The sequence below is a fragment of the Oncorhynchus masou genome, chromosome 16 (assembly GCF_036934945.1).
Source record: "Oncorhynchus masou masou isolate Uvic2021 chromosome 16, UVic_Omas_1.1, whole genome shotgun sequence".
NCBI lineage: Eukaryota > Metazoa > Chordata > Actinopteri > Salmoniformes > Salmonidae > Oncorhynchus > Oncorhynchus masou.
This window is the reverse complement of record NC_088227.1, coordinates 35,409,284-35,431,721: the sequence shown is the minus strand read 5'-3', so window position 1 is coordinate 35,431,721 and position 22,438 is coordinate 35,409,284. Positions and strand designations below refer to the sequence as shown.

Here is a 22,438-nt window from a genome sequence, read left to right as displayed (position 1 = left end):
CTGACTGACTAATGTCATCTCCACTATGACTGACTGACTGACTGACTGATGTCATCTCCACTATGACTGACTGACTGATGTCATCTCCACTATGACTGACTAACTGACTGATGGCATCTCCACGATGACTGACTGACTGATGTCATCTCCACTATGACTGACTGACTGACTGATGTCATCTCCACTATGACTGACTAACTGACTGATGTCATCTCCACGATGACTGACTGACTAATGTCATCTCCACTATGACTGACTGACTAATGTCATCTCCACTATGTCTGACTGACTAATGTCATCTCCACTATGACTGACTGACTGACTGACTGATGTCATCTCCACTATGACTGACTGACTGACTGATGTCATCTCCACTATGACTGACTAACTGACTGATGGCATCTCCACGATGACTGACTGACTGATGTCATCTCCACTATGACTGACTGACTGATGTCATCTCCACTATGACTGACTGACTGATGTCATCTCCACTATGACTGACTGACTGATGTCATCTCCACTATGACTGACTGACTAATGTCATCTCCACTATGACTGACTGACTGATGTCATCTCCACTATGACTGACTGACTGATGTCATCTCCACTATGACTGACTGACTGATGTCATCTCCACTATGACTGACTGACTGATGTCATCTCCACTATGACTGACTGAGTGATGTCATCTCCACTATGACTGACTGACTAATGTCATCTCCACTATGACTGACTGACTAATGTCATCTCCACTATGACTGACTGACTAATGTCAACTCCACTATGACTGACTGACTAATGTCATCTCCACTATGACTGACTGACTAATGTCATCTCCACTATGACTGACTGACTAACTGACTGATGGCATCTCCACGATGACTGACTGACTAATGTCATCTCCACTATGACTGACTGACTAATGTCATCTCCACTATGACTGACTGACTAATGTCATCTCCACTATGACTGACTGACTAATGTCATCTCCACTATGACTGACTGACTAATGTCAACTCCACTATGACTGACTGACTAATGTCATCTCCACTATGACTGACTGACTAATGTCATCTCCACTATGACTGACTGACTAATGTCATCTCCACTATGACTGACTGACTGACTGACTGATGTCATCTCCACTATGACTGACTGATGTCATCTCCACTATAATTTACTGACTGACTGACTGATGTCATCTCCACTATGACTGACTGACTGACTGATGTCATCTCCACTATGACTGACTGATGTCATCTCCACTATAATTTACTGACTGACTGACTGATGTCATCTCCACTATGACTGACTGACTGACTGATGTCATCTCCACTATGACTGACTGACTGACTGATGTCATCTCCATAACAAGTGGACACAATCATCCACTGAGTGTTACCTCTGATACAGACAGGCCAGGCAAACATCACCTGTTCCACTACGAAGAATTTCCTTGAAATGGACAGAAAAGACAAGCAGTGTATAATTCCCTGATTTCCGGTGCTTATCTATGGCTGGAACTTAACAACCGATGGCGTAGAATGTGGATAAATCTCGACTTTAGACACATTTTGAGTTCTGAAAACATCTGACCAGCTTTTATTTCAGAGTGAAGTGTCCCTTTAAACTCTGGTCTACTTCCTGACCTGCCCACATTCTGTCTAGTGAAAGCACTCATCCTTCATACCACTGCAGCACTTTATAGTCCTTACAAAATATCACCTTGGTGCTCCAGGCCCAATGACACTCCAGTCATTTTGCTGTTTCAAATGATCTTATTCATTTGGACAAAAGCCCTAGCAGTACTTGACCAGATTGAATTACGTATTTTCTTTACTGTAAAATGGGGCAATATTTCCAAAGTTTCTCACTCATGTTCCGTCCGTAGTTCAGACGATGGGGCTATCTCGGCAAGGGCACGGGCCATTTGTAATGAGCCTCACATAAATAACTTCATTATTCTTCTGACTGCCGAGCAGCAAGGAAGGCAGGCAAAGGAAAGAGCAACCTTTTCCCCTTGCAAAGCACTGCAAATAATCCCATTGAGACAGACCACAAAGGTTATTCCTGCAGTCCACCAAGCCCATTTATTAGTGGAAGATCACATCAGAGTTGCAGAGACAGGATCCAAAATATGATGTGGCTTGACTGGGAAACTGATACGACAAAGGAGGGAGTGGAGAGGTTCCCTGAGGTAGGACCACTCTATTAGGGCTGGGGTGATGCAATAAAGCCAACGAGCCGCAAGGCTTTTTTAAATACCTGCCTGGTGTGGTAATCGAGCAGTTGGAGCGTTGGGCTAGTAACCAAAAGGTTGCTGGTTCAAATACCTGGGCCGACAAGGTCAAAGCTCCAGGGATGCTGTACTAATATGGCTGACTCTGTCAAACAACACATTTCACTGTACCTGTCTGGTGTATGTGACAATATAACAAAATTGATGGTAAAGGCTGGCATTGTGTTTTTCTATACGTTTGTGTCTTGAGTTTGTAAAGAATAGTTGCACTAAAGTCCTCATTAGTTTGAAGCACCCCACTGGGTATAGATGTCAGTTCAACGTCGAGTTTTCATTTTCATTTAGTTGAGTTGTCAAGTCATGTGAATTCAATGTGAAATCAAGAAAACATTTCACCATTTGGATCTACGGTGCCTTCTGAAAGTATTCAGACCCCTTGACTTTTTCAACATTTTGTTATGTTACAACCTTAATATAAAATGGATGAAAAATATGTATAATCTTCAGCAATCTACACACAATACCCCATAACGACAAAGAAAAAACATGTTTTTAGAAATGTTTGCTAACTTATAAAAAACAGAAATACCTTATTTACATAATTAGTCAGACCCTTTGCTTTGAGACTCCAAATTGAGCTCAGGTGCATCCTGTTTCCATTAATCATCCTTGAGATGTCTCTACAACTTGATTAGAGTCCACCTGTGGTAAATTCAATTGATTGGACATGGTTTGGAAAGGCAAACACCTGTCTATATAAGGTCCCACAGTTGGCAGTGCATGTCAGAGCATAAACCAAGCCATGAGGGCGAAGGAACTGGCTGTAGAGCTTAGAGGCAGGATTGTTTTGAGGCACAGAGCTGGGTAAGGGTACCAAAACATTTCTGCAGCATTGAAGGATTAAACTCTTTGGCCTTTAATGCCAAGCATCACATCTAGAGGAAACCTGGCACCATCACAACAGTGAAGCGTGGTGGTAGCATCATGCTGTGGGGATGTTTTTCAGCGGCAGGGACTGGGAGACTAGTCAGGATCAAGGCAAAGATTAACAAAGTTAAGTACAGAGTGATCCTTGATGAAAACCTGCTTCAAAGCAATCAGACCTGGGTGAAGGTTCACCTTCCAACAGGACATTGACCCTAAGCACGCAGCCACAACAAGTTTTGGGACATGTCTCTGAATGCCCTTGAGTGGCCCAGCCAGAGCCCGGACTTGAACCTGATCGAACATCTCTGGAGAGACCTGAAAATAGCTGTGCAGCAACGGTCCCCATCCAACCTGACAGAGCTTGAGAGGATCTGCAGAGACTAATGGGAGAAACTCCCCAAATACAGGTGTGCCAAGCTCGTAGCGTCGTCCCCAAGAAGACTTGAGGCTGTAATCGCTGCCAAAGGGGCTTCAACAAAGTACTGAGTAAAGGGTCTTAATATTTATGTAAATGTAATATTTCAGTTCTTATCTTTTATAAATTAGCAACATTTTCCAAACACCAGTTATTTTTTTGGGTTGTCATGATGGGGTATTGTGGGGGGGGGACGACGACATTTAAATCAATTTAAGAATGAGGCTGGAATGTAACAAAATGTGGTAAAAGTCAAGGAGTCTGAATAATTTCCACTGTAGATAAGAATAAAAAAAACATTGGAGGGAAAATCCATTGCAAAATCCAATTAGTTTCCCACATTGATTAAATGTCATTGCGTAGATTCGGGGGGTTGAAATGACGTGGGAACCAGTTTTTGCCCAGTGGGAAAGCCCATTCACGACTTATTGCAAATACACTCAGCAAAAAAAGAAATGTCAACTGCGTTTATTTTCAGCAAACTTAACATATGTAAATATTTGTATGAACATAAGATTCAACAACTGAGACATAAACTGAACAAGTTCCACAGACATGTGACTGACTAACAGAAATGGAATAATGTGTCCCTGAACAAAGGGGTGGTCAAAATCAAAAGTAAGTCAGTATCTGGTGTGGCCACCAGCTGCATTAAGTACTGCAGTGCATCTCCTCCTCATGGACTGCACCAGATTTGCCAGTTCTTGCTGTGAGATGTTACCCCACTCTTCCACCAAGGCAGACGTGCTCAATAGGATTGAGATCCAGGCTCTTCGCTGGCCATGGCAGAACAATTCCTGTCTTGCAGGAAATCGTTGAGATTGCCTAAAATGATAACAAGCTCAGTCCGATGATGCTGTGACACACTGCCCCAGACCATGACGGACCCTCCACCTCCAAATAGATCATGCTCCAGAGTACAGGTCTCGGTGTAAAGCTCATTCCTTTGACGATAAGCGCAAATCCAACCATCACCCCTGGTGAAACAAAACTGCAACTCGTCAGTGAACAGCACTGCCATCCTGTGCAGGTGTTGTTACACGTGGTCTGCCACTGCGGGGACGATCAGCTGTCCATCCTGTCTCCCTGTAGCACTGTCTTAGGCGTCTTATTCCCCTGGCCACATCTGCAGTCCTCATGCCTCCTTGCAGCATGCCTAAGGCACATTCACGCAGATGTACCACATTTACCAAGGGGGTTAAACATGGGAAATCATTTTGACATGTAAATCTTTTTTTAAGGTGAATTCAAATATTTTTCATTAGTCCGTTCCCAGAGTGACTTTTTACATTTCCACCCCTGGCTGTAGCCTACTACTGTGTACATGTTTGCTGTATATCTGGACAGCTTTCAAATTAACACTGGATTGTCTCAAGTGACACCATATTCCCTACATAGTGCACTACTTTTAAGCACTGTCAGAATCCCAAATGACACACCATACCTACATAGTGCATTACTTTTGATCAGAGCCCAGAGGGCCCTGGTTAAAAGTAGTGTACTATATAGGGAATAGGGTGCCGTTTGAGATGCACCCTGAACCCTTTCAGCCCTACTCCTCTCATCACCAGCAGCTATTTTCACAGCATTGTCAGGCATGTCAAATCAGATAGTGCTCTTTCCCACTGACGCAAGCTGATTAGGATGAGCCGGAGAGCCAGGTCTCATTCTGCTGACTCTAGCTGTAACTACATGACAGTGGGAGCTAGCGCTAGCTGTTTGCTACGGGCGGAAACTGCCCTCATCCAGCTTGCAGGTAACGCACACCAACAGTTCCAGTTGGTTTTGAATTGGAAAATATTCTGCCCCTCTTTTTGCCAAGAAAAACTCATGATTTAGGCTAGGGTAATATCCAGGCAGTCACACATGCACAAACGATCAGCTGTATCTCATCCATAGCTCCATCATCTCTATTACCCTTTGTCCTCCATCCACAAATGCACACTAACAACAAAAAGCACCATTGTCTTATCACAAAGGCAACGTGGCAGCTGCCTGTATGATTGGCCCCTGGGATAATCTGGCAGTGAGCCGCCTGCCTTTGTGGATGGATTTGTGCTCACAGAGATCGCCTACCTTGCATTGTAGGCCGGTGTGAGGAGCAGATTGCGTAAGAGGATCACCACAGTAACTGTGTAATTCAGAGGATGCTCAGCCCATTGCATCCTCTGCTACCCCAGCCATGCAGCCCCAAGCCAGCCCCTCCATGTTTGTTTTACTAGTGAGTGTGCATGACTGGCTCCCCTGCTGAAGACCATTACCACAGGAAGACGCTGGCATGGGAGGATTACCCAGCCCCATGGAGCCGAGGGGGAATTAGAGATCTAGATACGGAGGGAGAGAGAATGGGGGGTGGAGGTGGCGGGGAGAAGCAGATCCCTCCTCATACCCGCATGCAGGAAACCAGGGATGTTTCACACTCACATGAAACTGTTCAAACCTTCTGGAGCCCAGTCAATGGAAGCTGGAATGGACATTGTGGGATTTTGCTTTGTGTGTCTGTGACATATGTTATGTTTAGAACATTCTGTTTCCTAGAAATCCACTCCTCTTTCCCATTATTCCATTGATGTCACTGGCAGCATTACGTGGTCAGCCTTGTGAGTGGGGGGAGGGAGGGTGAGAGAGAGGATTTTCACTCTGGTCCTCCCACCCCATGGTGCCCGGGAATCAGGAACACAACAACGACTTGACTAATTTAACCTGATCTCAGGATAGATTATAAGGGAACTTGTTGAGTGCGGGAGAAAGGGCCTTTGTCCCAAATGGCAGCCTATTTCTGACTTTTACAAGGGCCCATAGTGCTCTGGTCAAATGTAGTGCACTATATAGGAAATAGGGCACCATTTGGGAAACACTCAGGGGGCAAAACCCACAGGTCTCCTCCCTGGCTCCGGGGGACAGAGTGGGGCCTTAGTGGACCGAGGTGGCAGAGCGACTCATGATGTCCCATGGCCACGCTAGCCAGGCTTAGCTACTCGTTACATTAAAACAGGGGCTTCTGTGACAGAGTCAGCATTATGAAAGCTAAGAGGATTACGCTGATGGACATTTCTGGCGTTCCCGCCGTCAATTATCAAAATGAAAAGCAGTGACTGGGCAGGCCTGGCATGCCCTGCGGCACAGAGGAGCCTCTATCTCTCGGTCTGTCTTGTTTTCTCTGTTTATCTCCCATTCTCTCCGTCACAGAAGGGGTTACTGACGTTCACAAGTTTTTTTGTGTGTGTGCCTGTGCCATGGATTATAAAAAAGGGCATTTAAATTTTAATGTTTCTAAAGTGCAAAACGGTATGTTACGTAACTGTACTGTATAAAACTGTCCTAGTCGCACGTCAGTGGGCCAGCCATCCATGCTGCTCATGCCTGTAACTCCCTCCATCCATGATCCCTCTCTCGGCCCACCCTGACTAGTGTATTTGTGGCCCACCGTCCTCTGACTGGCCGCGGGGTCATACGTGGGGCGTTCTACTAGCAGACATGGACGTTGATGTGACGTCATTGAGTGTGTATAGTGTGTGAGGTAGGGTGGTGCTTTGTTGTGGTGGGTAGAGCCACAGCAGTGACCATGTGGTAGTAAGGCTTGGGCCCACCCTGGGGATTAGTACAACGCTGCCTGTGAACGTAATCAGCCGATACCATGTGCCCCCACTGCTGCAGCAGCGGACATCAGCCAATGACGAGCCCCGACCAAGCAGGAAACATGTTAGTCACAACACTGACACCCTCACACATGGTTGTGTCTGAAATGGCACCCTCCTCCCTTTATATTGCACTACTTTTCAGCATAGGGCTAAAAGAAGTGCACTTTAAAGGAATTAGGGTGCCCTTTAGGCCTACTGTACACACACACACTAATGGGTAATTCAAACTTCACAGGGATAACAACATTGACCTTATATGTGGATTACAAAAATTAACACAAACCAGCGAGCCATTTTAAAATCCATTTTTACTTTTCTCGGTCTCATAATAAACCTGATTTCAGTTACCTGAAATACAAGCATGAGAGAATGGACTATTCTAGCGTGTTATGTACATGACAGTGCATTATGCTAATTTACCAAGATATTACTGCAGGGACAATGTCATCTCTAACCCTGGAATTGCTGCTGTGTGAACACACTTGATAAAGGGAATCTGAGGCAGACAGAATGGATGAAACATGGCTCCATCTGGTGGTGTCATACTGTAACTGCAGCAGTACCATTTAGTAAAGCCCATGTAATGGTACTTGCTTACATACAGGCAATTTCATTTCAATTCCATTTAATCAACTCAGGAAGTAAAAATGAAAAAAAAAAAAAAAAAAAAAAAAAAAAAAAAAAAAATGGACCTCATTGAAACATGGTTCACTTCCTGAATTGACCCCAACCCTGCCGACAGCATATACATGTCTCGTTCCCCTCTCTCGTCCCACGGAAAGATATATAGGAAACAAACACATTTATTTGTGCAGAAAAGGGAATTTAAAGGTCCAATATGCAGTAATTGAGTCACAATTTCCTGGTTGCTAAAATTCTAATAGTTCTCCTAATCTCAGTTTGTGGGACAAAACAAACAATGTAGAGAATGATTGTACCATCTAAACCATGGTGAAATATATTTTCAATAACCCAAAATATAGCAGTTTTGGCTGTTAGAAGCTGGTGTATGAATCCGAAGGTAAAAGATGCATAAACAAAACGTAATGGGAAGCATAGATATACAAAAGATCTATCACTTCTTAGACTTGCTTTCAATGAGAAAGACAGATCAAAAACTTACATTTCTATGTGAATTTGGTTGGGTCACCCAAAGCATTACACATTGCAGCTTTAATGAGAAACAAAAAAAACATAAACCATTCCAGCCTACGTCCAACGATGTTGGGACTCTCCAGCGTGTGGTAAGCTTTCACCTCGCCAGCCCAGAGCCGAGGGGGCTTGAGGAGAGGTAAAAATGACCCTAAGGGTTACATCATGTGTTCACATCAAGAAGAGGTCACTCCAGAAAAGCCCATCTGTCTCTCACTGCGGCGGGGAAAGACGCACAATAAACAGTAAACAGATTTTTAAATGGGGGGGGGAAAGGACAAATCAACACAGCAGTTGGAATTCAAACAGCTGGAGAGGCTCCCGAGGGGAGCTCAGGTAGCCTGTGTGTGGAGAATACCTAGAACCCTGTGGTCCTCTGGGTAATAGTCCTCGCTCCCCTCCATCCCGTCTGTGTGATACTGTCATGACTGACACCATCTCTGCTGCATGTTGCTCCTCTCTCCTACACCACAGCATACTGCTGATACAGCAGCTCACGGATCTTATAATAGTCATCACACAGGCATCCTTCCAGGCCGATGCGCCCTGCCTCCGTCTGTACAGGGGAGGAGATAAGGGTTAGAGGGGTCACACGTGCGTTATCACTGAAAACTCCCAACATCATAAACAATTGTATAATAAAAATAACAAGCAGATGCAAAATGGAGATTGAGTGTTGTACAGAAGCAGAAATGGTTTATTGTCACAGGTTCCTAGTCATGGCTGTGACGTCTGCTCATTTCCAACGTTAAATAAACTGTATCATGTCGTTTCTGCGTCATCCTTCCTTCCCCAGAGCATTCTTGTAAATAAATAACAATTGCTATTCAATTCAATTGAAGTTCAATACATATATACAGTGCCTTGCGAAAGTTATCGGCCCCCTTGAACTTTGTGACCTTTTGCCACATTTCAGGCTTCAAACATAAAGATATAAAACTGTATTTTTTTGTGAAGAATCAACAACAAGTGGGACACAATCATGAAGTGGAACGACATTTATTGGATATTTCAAACTTTTTTAACAAATCAAAAACTGAAAAATTGGGCGTGCAAAATTATTCAGCCCCCTTAAGTTAATACTTTGTAGCGCCACCTTTTGCTGCGATTACAGCTGTAAGTCGCTTGGGGTATGTAATATATAATATAATATAATAATATGTATGTCTCTATCAGTTTTGCACATCGAGAGACTTTTTGTGAACAGCAGTTTTCAGTTCTTTCCACAGATTCTCGATTGGATTCAGGTCTGGACTTTGACTTGGCCATTCTAACACCTGGATATGTTTATTTTTGAACCATTCCATTGTAGATTTTGCTTTACGTTTTGGATCATTGTCTTGTTGGAAGACAAATCTCCATCCCAGTCTCAGGTCTTTTGCAGACTCCATCAGGTTTTCTTCAAGAATGGTCCTGTATTTGGCTCCATCCATCTTCCCATCAATTTTAACCATCTTCCCTGTCCCTGCTGAAGAAAAGCAGGCCCAAACCATGATGCTGCCACCACCATGTTTGACAGTGGGTATGGTGTGTTCAGGGTGATGAGCTGTGTTGCTTTTACGCCAAACATAACGTTTTGCATTGTTGCCAAAAAGTTCAATTTTGGTTTCATCTGACCAGAGCACCTTCTTCCACATGTTTGGTGTGTCTCCCAGGTGGCTTGTGGCAAACTTTAAACGACACTTTTTATGGATATCTTTAAGAAATGGCTTTCTTCTTGCCACTCTTCCATAAAGGCCAGATTTGTGCAATATACGACTGATTGTTGTCCTATGGACAGAGTCTCCCACCTCAGCTGTAGATCTCTGCAGTTCATCCAGAGTGATCATGGGCCTCTTGGCTGCATCTCTGATCAGTCTTCTCCTTGTATGATTTGTTAAAAAAGTTTGTAATATCCAATAAATGTCGTTCCACTTCATGACTGTGTCCCACTTGTTGTTGATTCTTCACAAAAAAAATACAGTTTTATATCTTTATGTTTGACGCCTGAAATGTGGCAAAAGGTCGCAAAGTTCAAGGGGGCCGAATACTTTCGCAAGGCAATGTAGCTGTTCATGTTGTTGACAACACAGGCCACCCCGTGTACCCTCTGGGCTTATTTACCATTTCTCATGCAGCAGCTCAGTGAAAGGGATAGTTTAGGCTGTCAGAGAACGCTGAATGTAAGGAGCCTTGGCTAGTGAGACCTATCTCCTGCTTCTGTAGCGTGAGGCATCTTGATGTACAAGTACACCCCCTGGACAGGACGCTGGTCTATCACAGGGCCTCACCCCAAATCTTTCTCCTTAATGCTGAGTGCCAAGCAGAGACTTAGGTCTGACTCAGCCGGGGATCGAACTCCCAACCTCAGGGCAGACACTAACTACAAGGACACCGAGATTGTGCAGAATGAACACAGGGCTGAATTAATGACCATACTGTGTGTTGGGGAGGAGACAGACACACAGTAAACTCACCCTGCGGACGGCCACCATGTTGTTACACACCACCACTCCTCCCACAAACTCACCCTGCGGACGGCCACCATGTTGTTGCACACCAGCACGCCTCCCACAAACTCAGCCTGGATGCCTTCCCTCAGCAGCACCTGCTTGAAGTCGGACAGGCGCGGCTCGTTGATAAACACTGACTGGTGGCCTGGGATCTGTGAGTTAGACAGGGTGTGCATGGGTTAGAACCACAACTGTTTTCTATACACCAGATCCCAGACAGGGTTGGACTCTATTGACTCTGCGGAACAAAAACTAAAGTCTCTATACACATGATCCCAGACCAGTTGGACTAAACCCATACAGTTGCTATTACACTGGAGGTGAGTTTAACAAGGCTTCGGATTGCGGCAAACATGTTACTTAGAAACTATTTTAATGTATATTCCAAAATGTTATGGTGAAACATTGAACAGCACATTTTCAAAAGGATTACTGTGGTATTTCACAGGCAATAATCAGACTGCAAATCACTTGGCTATTACTAACACACAGCCACATGACTATCTGTGACGGCAGTTTACACCCGAAACAGACAGACACGTTTGTCGCACACTACCAACTTTTTACGGACGTTAGCGGCTAACAAAATATACTGAACAAAAATATAAAACGCAACATCCAACAATTTGAAAGATTTGACTGAGTTACAGTTCATAAGGAAATCAGTCAATTTAAATAAATTCATTAGGCCCTAATCTATGATTTTCACCTGACTGGGAATACAGATCTGTTGGTCACAGCTACCATATATTAAAAAAAAGATGGGCCTCAGGATCTGATTACGGTATTCCTGTGCACTCAAATTGCCATCAATAAAATGCAATTGTATTCATTGTCCGTAGCTTATGTCTGCCCATACCATAACCTCACCACGGGGCACTGTGTTTACAATGTTGACATCTGCAAACCGATCACCCACACAACGCCATACACGTGATGTGTGGTTGTGAAGCCGGTTGGACGTGCTGCCAAATACTCCAAAACGGAGGTGGCTTATGGTAGAGAAATTAACATTAAATTATCTGGCAACAGCTCTGGTGGACATTCCTGTAGTCAGAATGCCAATTGCACGCTCCCTCAAGAAAGAGAGATACTACTACTTTTATTTCAGCTCACGAAACATGGGACCAAGACTTTACATGTTGCATTATATTTTTGCTCAGTGTAAACGGAATATGTTAGGTAACATTACGTTTGCAAACTACTTCCCTTGTTGAAAGCACCTCTGATCTTAGTGAAAGCATCTCTGATCTTAGATCAGTTGGACTTTGTAGAACAACAAACAAAGTTAATATATTGTTAACTTTGATCTCACATCAGTTTGACTGAGTTCAACCACAACTACACAGCTTCTGATCATTAGTTTTGACCATTTTATAATGAATTCATTTTGAAATACGTAAATCTAAATTTGGTTGATCACAATGTTTACACCATAGGACTATAACATTTTAACCTTAGTGTTGGTTCGCTCGGTCTCCCTCCCTCCCCCGCGGGGCCAGAGCTCACTCTCCCTCCCTCCCCCGCGGGGCCAGAGCTCGCTCGCTCTCCCTCCCTCCCCCGAGGCCAGAGCTCGCTCACCTCGTGGGCAGGCAGAGGCTCCAGGGTAGGGATGACATCACTCTCCTCCGACAGCTCGCGCACATCCTCGCCAAACAACGTCTTCATGGCGCGCTGCTGCGCCACCACGCTATGGTCTGTGGTGGCATTGTCAGCAGGGGTCACGTCCATGGCCAGCTCACTGTCTTCCACAACCTCCTCGCCAGTTCCCTTCTCTCCTTTTACCATGCCCTCCTCAGGCAGCACACCTGTGTCCACCTTGACCACGCGCATGTCCAGTACGCCATCGATCCACGCCAGCTCTGTGTCCTTGGCGCGGCAGAACTGCAGCGAGCTCACCAGTGAGTCTTTCAACCGCACCTAGGGAAGAAGAACACAACCTCTTATGTACATACAACAGAAAGTGGTTAAGCTCAACGTTTGTGTTTCTATACATTTCTGCACATAAATAAAACTGCTTCTGTAGCTCAGTTGGTTGAGCATTGCATTTGCAACACCAGGATAGTGGGTTTGATTCCCGGGACCACCCATACATAATATTTATGCACGCTTGACTGGAAGTCGCTTTGGATAAAAGTGTCTGCTGAATGGCATATACTATAAACCATATACACAATTGACCCATTGTCTGGTCCAGAATTCTAAGATGGCTTGACCTGGGTTTGATTAGTTACAGCAGGGGTGGGCAATTCCAGTCCTTGAGGGCCTGATGGTGTCACAGTCTTGCCACAGCTAACACACCTGACTCCAATAATCACCAAAACATGATCTTCAGTTTAGAATGCCATTTGATTAATCAGCTGTGTTTGCTGGGATGGAGAAACAGTGTGACACCAATCAGGCCCTAGACGACTGGAGTTTCCCACTCCTGAGTTACAGTAACCGTGACTAAAGCGCATCAACTTTCTGACTGGTGAATCGTGATAACACAAAATGATATGTCAAATGGGTCAATTATTCACAGGGCATTAGTCAAAAACGTGTCCCAAAATATCCTACATGAGCATGTATTTTTTAATGACATTCTACCTGGTAAATGTGTGTCTCACTGGTGGCGTCCACAGTCTCCTGCAGCTTGGGCGTGTAGACCTTGATGTCCTTGGTGAAGGCCTTGCAGGACTCGGCCAGGTCCAGGCTGGCCTCGGGGGGGCCGTGCACGATCACCAGCTGCCGTGGTTTCATTTGGTTAATGATCTTCTTGATGGAGTCGCCGTCTGAGCGGCCCTCGTAGTCGATATAAGTCACCCTGGCTCTGCACAGGAAGATCAGACCACAATTAATCATTTCTCAATATTTTAAATATGCATTATTAAGAAAAAAATACTTTTAGGATCATATTAGCAAGAAATGGGCACAATTCATATTTTGTGCAAATAAAAAAATAACTTAATAGTCTTGGCAGTATAATTAAAATCACAAACTTACATTTTTTCAGAAATATGCCTTGTATATCATTAGAATATATATCAGAATGATTTTAGCACTGAGAGGCTCTGAATATGTCTGCTCTCATTTAGGTGTTTGGGCCCAATTACTTGATCTCTAGGTTCTCCGTAGTGGAGGTACACTTGGTGGGTACTTTGGATGAGGAGTCCTGGTCCATGGGTTCGTCCCCGTTGGCCATGCCCGACTCCAGCTTGTTCTTCTCCTCCTCAGTGGCCTGGAGCTCTGGTACCAGGAAATCCTCCGGTCTGAAGACAGACAGTCGTTCATTAGTACAATATTGTGTGACGCCATCTGGAGCTGCTACAACAAAGATTCCAATGCATAGCTAGAGCTCATTATCCAAAGGGATTTCCTGTTTCTACATTACCTGATCTCTCCAGAATACTACTAGTTCACTGACAATCTCTCCAGAATCCTACTAGTTCACTGACGACCTCTCCAGAATCCTACTAGTTCACTGACGACCTCTCCAGAATCCTACTAGTTCACTGACGACCTCTCCAGAATCCTACTAGTTCACTGACGACCTCTCCAGAATCCTACTAGTTCACTGACGACCTCTCCAGAATCCTACTAGTTCACTGACGACCTCTCCAGAATCCTACTAGTTCACTGACGACCTCTCCAGAATCCTACTAGTTCACTGACGACCTCTCCAGAATCCTACTAGTTCACTGACGACCTCTCCAGAATCCTACTAGTTCACTGACGACCTCTCCAGAATCCTACTAGTTCACTGACGATCTCTCCAGAATCCTACTAGTTCACTGACGATCTCTCCAGAATACTACTAGTTCACTGACTACAGTACCTGATGATCTCTCCGTACTCATCCCATTTGACCCTCTCCTCGTGGGTGGGGAACATGGGGTAAGACTTCTTGGCCTGTTTGAAGAAGCTGCCCTTGCGGACGCCGTCTCCCTTCATCATGAGATCGTGGTGTTTGGTTTTCACCACCGCCGGCAGCTCCAGGTCATCCTCCATGTCGCTCTCATCACTCGAGTCCACGTCCACCCTGAGACAGACACAAATATATTAGACACACACAATCTTGCTGTGTTTCGTCACCTCAAAGACGAACATATCTTCATTCCTGGAGAACAACCATGTTGTTATGGGGTTGTCTCGCCTTGTTCCCTTAAGATGGATGCACTGTAAGTCGCACTGGATAAGAGCGTCTACTAAATGACTAAAATGTAATCTGTGCACACATACAAACACACAGAAAACAGCTAAATAATACCCCTAACCCACCTGGAAGAATATTATTCACAGTGCAGTAATATTGTGAATACGAATAGGCCAGAAATAAAGTGTCAGTGACTCACTCTTTTTCTTGTTCAAGTTTTTTGGCAGCTTCCTTCTTCATTCTCTCTTTCTCTAGGTATTCTTCCAGCTCTCTGCCTTCCAGCTTCACCCGTTTCCTAATCTGTCAACATGACAACAAAAATGTATGAAAAGGGGGGGGTGAGAAAGCCAGTGTGACATATCAAGCTGTTCCCATGCTTGAGTTGAGATGGAAACTGGGAGACAGGAAGAGCCATATGGACACGCTGCACAAACAGATAAATCCCAAAATTTGAGCCAAATACGCAGCTTGTCTTCCCTAAAGTCTTCTCTTATAGTTTCACCTCCAGGTCCAGCATCTTCTCCCCGGGGTTGTCGATGAGGTAGCGGCCCAGGGTGCCGGGCGTGGTACGGTAGGTAAGGATCACAGAGTTCTTGGCGTCCTGACACCATTGGATGAAGAGCTCGCGGGAGAAGCCAGACTCCAGGTCGGGCTGACTGCAGAGCACCACCTTGGGGCTGGGCACGCGGGCCAGGTCGGCCAGGCTGTGGCACAGGGACAGGTGACGGAACTGGAAGGGGTTGTTGCGCTTGTCTTCGAAGCAGCGCATCAGCTTGTCACTCATCCACTCCACCTGTAGGGCAGAATTTAACAGTCACCACTATTGTCACCATGCCTATTACAATGACAGAGTGATGCAAGACGAACTGTTTGAGGTACCGTGTTTGTGACATACTATATTTTGCAGAATATATTAATTCCGTGCCACAAAATGCTAACATTTTATACCTTTCAGAAGATGCAGCATGTTACATATGACAGCCCATTTAAATGAGTAGTGAGCACTATTGAAACGTGAATAAAAGCACATAAGCACTTATATGTAGATGGTACTGGACCTGGGGAATTTTTATTTTTTAGATCTTTCAAATACTTTTTAGCTGTGCTCACGTTGCAACTACACCAACAGAATAGTCCCAAAAGTGCAAACCCCACCCATCTGGCACTCCAGGCAGGCTGAAGCAAAGACTCAGATTGGAATGGTACTGTGTGGTCAGGTAATGAAAGGGTATGTGTGTGACTCTGACCTGAGACTTGGAGAACTCCACCACGTTGTAGCTGACGTTGTTGAGCAGGGCCAGAGAGTAGACCCCCAGCCCGGCATCCTTTGTCCTCCAGATCTGGTCCAGCAGCTGAGCCAGCTCCAGTACACGGCCTGCCGTATCCACCGCAATCAGCACGTTGCCGTCGCCTCGTAGGGTCTCCATTACATTGGCTGAAGGAGGGGGGGCGGACAGAAGATTGGTAAATCACTTTTCCCTTCATATTCAACCAATAGGTATTACTGGAGCCTGGTCCCAGATCTTTTTGTGTTGTCTGGCCAATTCCTATGGTCATGACTTTCCAGTGACCACAGGTAGTTGGTAAGAAAGCACAAACATATCTGTGACCAGGCTAGGTTTGCAGATGATTGAGTGTTGATTAACTTACTAAGGAGCTGCTCGTCCCTTTGCTTGCGACGCGGCTGCACGTATGTAGCGTTGAACGAGTCTGTGATGAGAAGAGAGGGACGACTCACCGACTCCAACGTACACCCATTCAGGTGGCTGAAGAAAACAAACAAACACTATAACCATCATTCCCCCTCTACTCAAGGCGCTCGCTCTCTCGTTCCCCGCCACCGACGGCTCTATCGCCATCCCCTCCACCCCTCAGCTCGCCCTTCCCTCCACCCCTCAGCTCGCCCTCCCCTCCACCCCTCAGCTCGCCCTCCCCTCCACCCCTCAGCTCGCCCTTCCCTCCACCCCTCTTCCCGCCCTTCCCTCCACCCCTCTTCCCTCCACCTCTCATAATGTATTGTGCTGTTTAGACTGTTCCAAATTGTCAGAAAAATGTGATTTATAATAACCCCATTTTATCTCCTTATTACTATTATTATTACTATAACGATCGTCATTATAATAATTAATGCCATGATCATAAGTAGGTTTAGTATAGCAGCCTTGGATAACCACCACCAAGCTGTAGGCATAAGAGCACATCCTGTTTAGACTTAATACTGTAAATTAGGCCTGGTTCAATACTTATGTAACAGTATAATTTTATAAACCGTCCCCTCGCCCATACCCGGGCGCGAACCAGGGACCCTCTGCACACATCAACAACTGACACCCACGAAGCATCGTTACCCATCGCTCCACAAAAGCAGCGGCCCTTGCAGAGCAAGGGGAACTACTACTTCAAGGTCTCAGAGCAAGTGACGTAACCGATCGAAACGCTATCTAGAGCGCACCGCTAACTAAGCTAGCCGTTTCACATCCGTTACACTTATATAGGCTACTGTATCTATCATTCATTCCTTCACATCACACATCAGGAGTGATTCATGTTTTTAAATGCAATCAAGCATTAGTTTTAAAATAACAAAGTGACCATTGAATAATTAGTAAATAAACTATTCCATGTTAGCCACTGCATTCACGAATGCATGCAACTGTTTTTAGTCTTTGCTGTCATAACCAAAAAATAAAACAGACTCTACAGTTCACCTAGAATTTATTTTGTGTTGTTCCAAACGGTCATAAAAAGTATATTATAATCTAACAGCACCTGTTTGACATACATCATATGTACGCAGCGCTGACGACTCACCTTTTTATTGATCTCCAGTATTTCCCACAACTATTTATTCCACACATCTGACTTCCTCTTTACCTCCTGAGCAACCAAACATTCCCCCGTTGTGTCACCCCATCTGCAAACATTCCCCCGTTTCCAGTTTGTCACCCCATCTGCAAACATTCCCCCGTTTCCAGTTAGTCACTCCATCTGCAAACATTCCCCCGTTTCCAGTTAGTCACACCATCTGCAAACATTCCCCCGTTTCCAGTTTGTCACCCCATCTGCAAACATTCCCCCGTTTCCAGTTAGTCACTCCATCTGCAAACATTCCCCCGTTTCCAGTTAGTCACTCCATCTGCAAACATTCCCCCGTTTCCAGTTAGTCACTCCATCTGCAAACATTCCCCCGTTTCCAGTTAGTCACTCCATCTGCAAACATTCCCCCGTTTCCAGTTAGTCACGACTCTGCATACATTCCTCAGTTTCCAGTTAGTCACGCCATCTGCATACATTCCTCCGTTTCCAGTTAGTCACACCATCTGCATACATTCCCCCATTTCCAGTTTGTCACACCATCTGCATACATTCCCCCGTTTCCAGTTTGTCACACCATCTGCATACATTCCCCCGTTTCCAGTTTGTCACACCATCTGCATACATTCCCCCGTTTCCAGGTTGTCACACCATCTGCAAACATTCCCCCGTTTCCAGTTTGTCACTCCATCTGCATACATTTTGCCATCACATGTTCCGGTGTTCAGAGTTTGTTATAACCAATTTATTAATGTGATTATGACATGCTACAGGTCAGGCCCTATTGGTCACGTGCATAAATGTGGCACGTAAAGACTAAGGGTTGAGGGAATAGGGAATGCTTGTTTTTTGCGTGACAGAACTTTTCAGTCAGAATTGTAATTATTTTGCAGCTTCAGCAACACGGACAGCGTGATAAACATGTTGATGTTCTGTGGTATTGCTGCAGCAGGGAGGAGAGACAATGGGTGCAAGTCACACAGTCACTCAATGTTTTTGTTTTTTTAACACAGAGCATCAAGTCTGATCCCGGCCCAATCAAACCAATTGCGTTCAAGACCTCTAGTCATCTGTGCGTCTTAATTATATCATCAAACAATGCACTTAAAGCATCAGACAGGCTCAGTGCATAGAGTTGATTTGATTAAAACACATAGGATGCGTCTACATATGGAGAAATACACATGATCAAATTTCGACCAATAGATTGGTCGAAAGAACAGACGACCAAGATTTTTTTTAAATTTTCAGTCTGGGATGGCCCTCTACTCACATCTCTCTTTTGTGGTTGAAGTCCACCGCGTAAACAATCTCCTCCTCCCCATCCTTCACAATCTTCCAGATGGTCCCTCCGATCATGTGACCAGCAGGAAGTGGAGTGATGGACAGACCATGTCCTTTCCCTGTAAACAAAATGTAGAAAGGTCGATTGAACCAGTGTTTTCTGCTAGAGCAAAGAGATCACTACAACAGGAGTCAATCGAAATTGGACAGACCGTGTCTTTCCCAGTCAAATAGGAAAGATGGATTACTGCAGACCAGTGTTATGGTTTGAACAGATACAATACATAACTCAGGAGTCAATAGAAATTATATATTATAATTGAGTCATTATGTAACACTGATACATCGATTACTGACCTTTCAGATTGACAATCTGGGAGTACTTCAGCTGCTGGATTTTGTCGAAAGCGCAGTCCACATCATCCAGGGTGAACAGGTTGAAGTCCTCAGTGTTGTTGCGCGACTACCAAACAGATCACAAGTGAGAATACTTTTAAAGTGCACTGTTACTCCCTCTGCCCCCACGTTTCGTTTCCCCACATTTTGGTTTTTACCCTAGCACTACACAGCTGATTTAAATAATCATCAGGCTTTGATTATTTTAATCAACTGTTTAGTGCTAGGACCCCCAAAAATATGTGCTCCCCTTGGGATCCCCAGGACCAAGTTTGGGAAACGCTGGCGCAGTACATTGCATACATCCCCTAGCCTGGTCCCAGATCGGTTTGTGCTGTCTTGCAGAGTTGGTAAGACAACAAAAACTGATCTGGGACCAGGTTAGCACACCTCTGCCTCACCTGATACAGGTCATACATGAACATCTGACCCATCTTGTAGACGGGGATGGTGGCATATATGGGGCAGTTTAGGCCCAGCTTGCCCACAGCATAGGGCAGGGCCCCCAGGTGCAGGGGGTCAGGATGGGAGAGGAGCACCGCATCAACCTGGTGGACATACCTGGAGAGGAGGAGGAATGGTCCATAAGAAACCTGATTGACTGGGACAAGTTCTAGTTGTTGACATTAGGAATTAATTAAATTGAGACTGTGGTGGGGATGTCTAGATAGCTGACATCAAGACTCAATTAGTAACTCCAATCACATTTTGCCCTGCCCGATGTACCCCCTTCATGTGTAACCAATCATTAGGCCTATGTTCTGAGTCTTCCCAAGTACCCCATTGAGACATACTGGCTTAGATTATGGTGTGGGCTTCTACCTTTTCATGGAATCAATGATGTCCATGGAGAAGCTCTCATCCCAGCCACAGTCCAGGAGGAAGCGGAACTCATCCACCTGCAGCAGGTAGCAGAGGGCAGACTCCTCCTGCACCCCTGACACAGCAGTCAGTTTGATAATAGACGTCATTTTCCTCAGCTGTCATACTACAGGGACAAGACATAGAACCATTAGTTAATTAACTAGCTATTAACAAGATTATATTTTGAACCACTTCACATGCATCAATATGACTGCGATATGCATGTATTGTAAACTGAAAACTGTAAACAGCCATGGTCCATAAATGATATGGACATGATACAACGTCACAGCAGTTTCAATATTTACTAGACAATATAACACTATTTATCATACATCGTTAACGTTAACTAGTTATGAGATCACAAGCTAAAGTAATTGTTAGCAGTCTTAGCTAGCTAAAGTTAGCTAGCATGCTACGTTTGCGAGGAGACAAATGTTGCTATTACAATGGGCCATAGACTAACGAGTAACATACCATCAAGTGCCATACAGGTTTTAACTCCAATTGAGCAAAACATTCAATAACACGAAGAGTCTAACATTACAATATTATCACATTTTTAGCAACGATTGTCCACACTTCTTCCATCGACTCAGACATTGTTTGCCGCTTAAACGTCAAAGGTCACTGGGAGATACCATTAAATCATATCTATGGCGGCGTAAATATAAATAATTGTATTGCCAAAGAAGAAATGCACTCGTTTTACTATTCGAATGATCCTCCAGACTAATTAGCTCATATTCTGAATTTGAAGACATATTCAATTTAAAAGCATTTTTCATCACATCAGTTGCAAGTTAACACCACCATTTTAGAGCACTTGGTAGGGTCCAATGTCACTGAAGCCCTATGAGCCTTTTCTATATGTATTTCTATAGCGGTGCGTGCAATACTTCAACGTATATCTTGCAATCACAACATATTGTAGAATTATTGTGGGAAGAACAGAGTCTTATTGCTTGCTAGATAACCAGCTGGAGTCCATCATAAATTAGCCCATGATCGTGACTCTCAGTTCCACATGAGTCAAGAGACGCGATGTTCGGTCTGAACATGCATCGCTTGCGGTACGGGTTTAGAAGCACAAGGACCTTATCTTTCATAATGACAATAAATAATGTCCCACAAACAAAAAGTTACATTGATACACAATTTTTTTATGGTTCCCACATGGACATATTTCCATGTTACAGTTCTTGTTTACGGACTAACTGTGCTAATTAACTGTCTCTCCGAACACCTGTGTCAACTCAGCATGTCACTAAAAAATACTGCCAGCTGCAACTATGTAAAACCATTTAAAGCAGTGTACAGGAACACTGTGTGCCTTTTTGCATTTGTGATATAATACTAGTGATTTTATGTTTCTAGAACCATCCCGTAATTGAGAATCGATTCGCATTTAGATGGAGTATTTGGCTGTAAGAGCCAATTCGCCATTTAAACACATGTATGGTCCGTCCACCTTGGACTAAAGAGTGAAGTTAGGCTCCTTTAGTTCAATATTGGGCTAAAGTTGGCTTGCTGTGATAGTAACATCAATGATAGCTAGGTAGCTCAACAACAACAAAAATGAACGTGTATTTGCTGATAACAGTTGTGTGGACACTTGGATAAACAGTTCGCTTACAACTAATGTTCATATAACTTAGCCAACTGGTTGTGATCCACTAACAGTTAGCTTGCTATTATTCCACCGTGTTTGAGTCTATGTATTCTTGCCAACTCCTTAGAACTTGACAGCAGAAAGGCTTGCATACACGCTGGTTTATTATGCTGTCACACAGCTATAGGTGCACCAAATATTTTTTTTATACAATATGGCTGCATACAGTATACTGTAAATGCATGCGTTTTGCACCAACCAGGAAACAAGGTGAACTTCGCTGCCCTAATGCGTGAACATATTTGTCCCCCTTGGCTTTTTGATCGGGATCTACATGGACAGCGCACAGGACCAGAAGCTGACTGCTTTCTGGAACAAAAGTGCATTGTACAGCAGGTGAGTTAAATCTGCACCCACTGAAGCACAATTTTGAAGTAAACCATGCTGTGCTGGCGCAGATATTC

At 44.4% G+C, this 22,438-nt stretch overlaps 1 protein-coding gene across 1 annotated transcript; it reads right to left on the bottom strand.

The window, feature by feature from the left end:
* Nucleotides 1-7,515: 7,515 nt before the first annotated feature.
* Nucleotides 7,516-20,982, bottom strand: LOC135557905 (cleavage and polyadenylation specificity factor subunit 2). Its single transcript, XM_064991598.1, has 15 exons — nt 20,840-20,982; nt 20,321-20,486; nt 19,900-20,059; nt 19,460-19,565; nt 19,092-19,221; nt 16,655-16,770; nt 16,252-16,439; nt 15,507-15,797; nt 15,204-15,304; nt 14,687-14,890; nt 13,965-14,120; nt 13,459-13,681; nt 12,451-12,789; nt 10,887-11,021; nt 7,516-8,933 (listed from the first exon to the last, which is right to left on the bottom strand). Exons 2-15 carry the CDS (start codon nt 20,467-20,469, stop codon nt 8,841-8,843), a joined length of 2,391 nt encoding a protein of 796 aa, XP_064847670.1. The 5' UTR covers nt 20,470-20,486; nt 20,840-20,982; the 3' UTR covers nt 7,516-8,840.
* Nucleotides 20,983-22,438: the final 1,456 nt, after the last annotated feature.

What these genes read in the sequence shown, in the direction of transcription:
- LOC135557905 (XM_064991598.1), bottom strand. Translation starts at nt 20,469, where the DNA reads ATGACGTCTATTATCAAACTGACTGCTGTGTCAGGGGTGCAGGAGGAG. An exon ending in AAACTTGAACAAGAAAAAGA is followed by an intron (nt 14,891 to 15,203) that starts GTGAGTCACTGA and finishes TGTCTGTCTCAG; the next exon opens with GGTGGACGTGGACTCGAGTG. An exon ending in ACGGAGAACCTAGAGATCAA is followed by an intron (nt 13,682 to 13,964) that starts GTAATTGGGCCC and finishes CTTCCTGTGCAG; the next exon opens with AGCCAGGGTGACTTATATCG.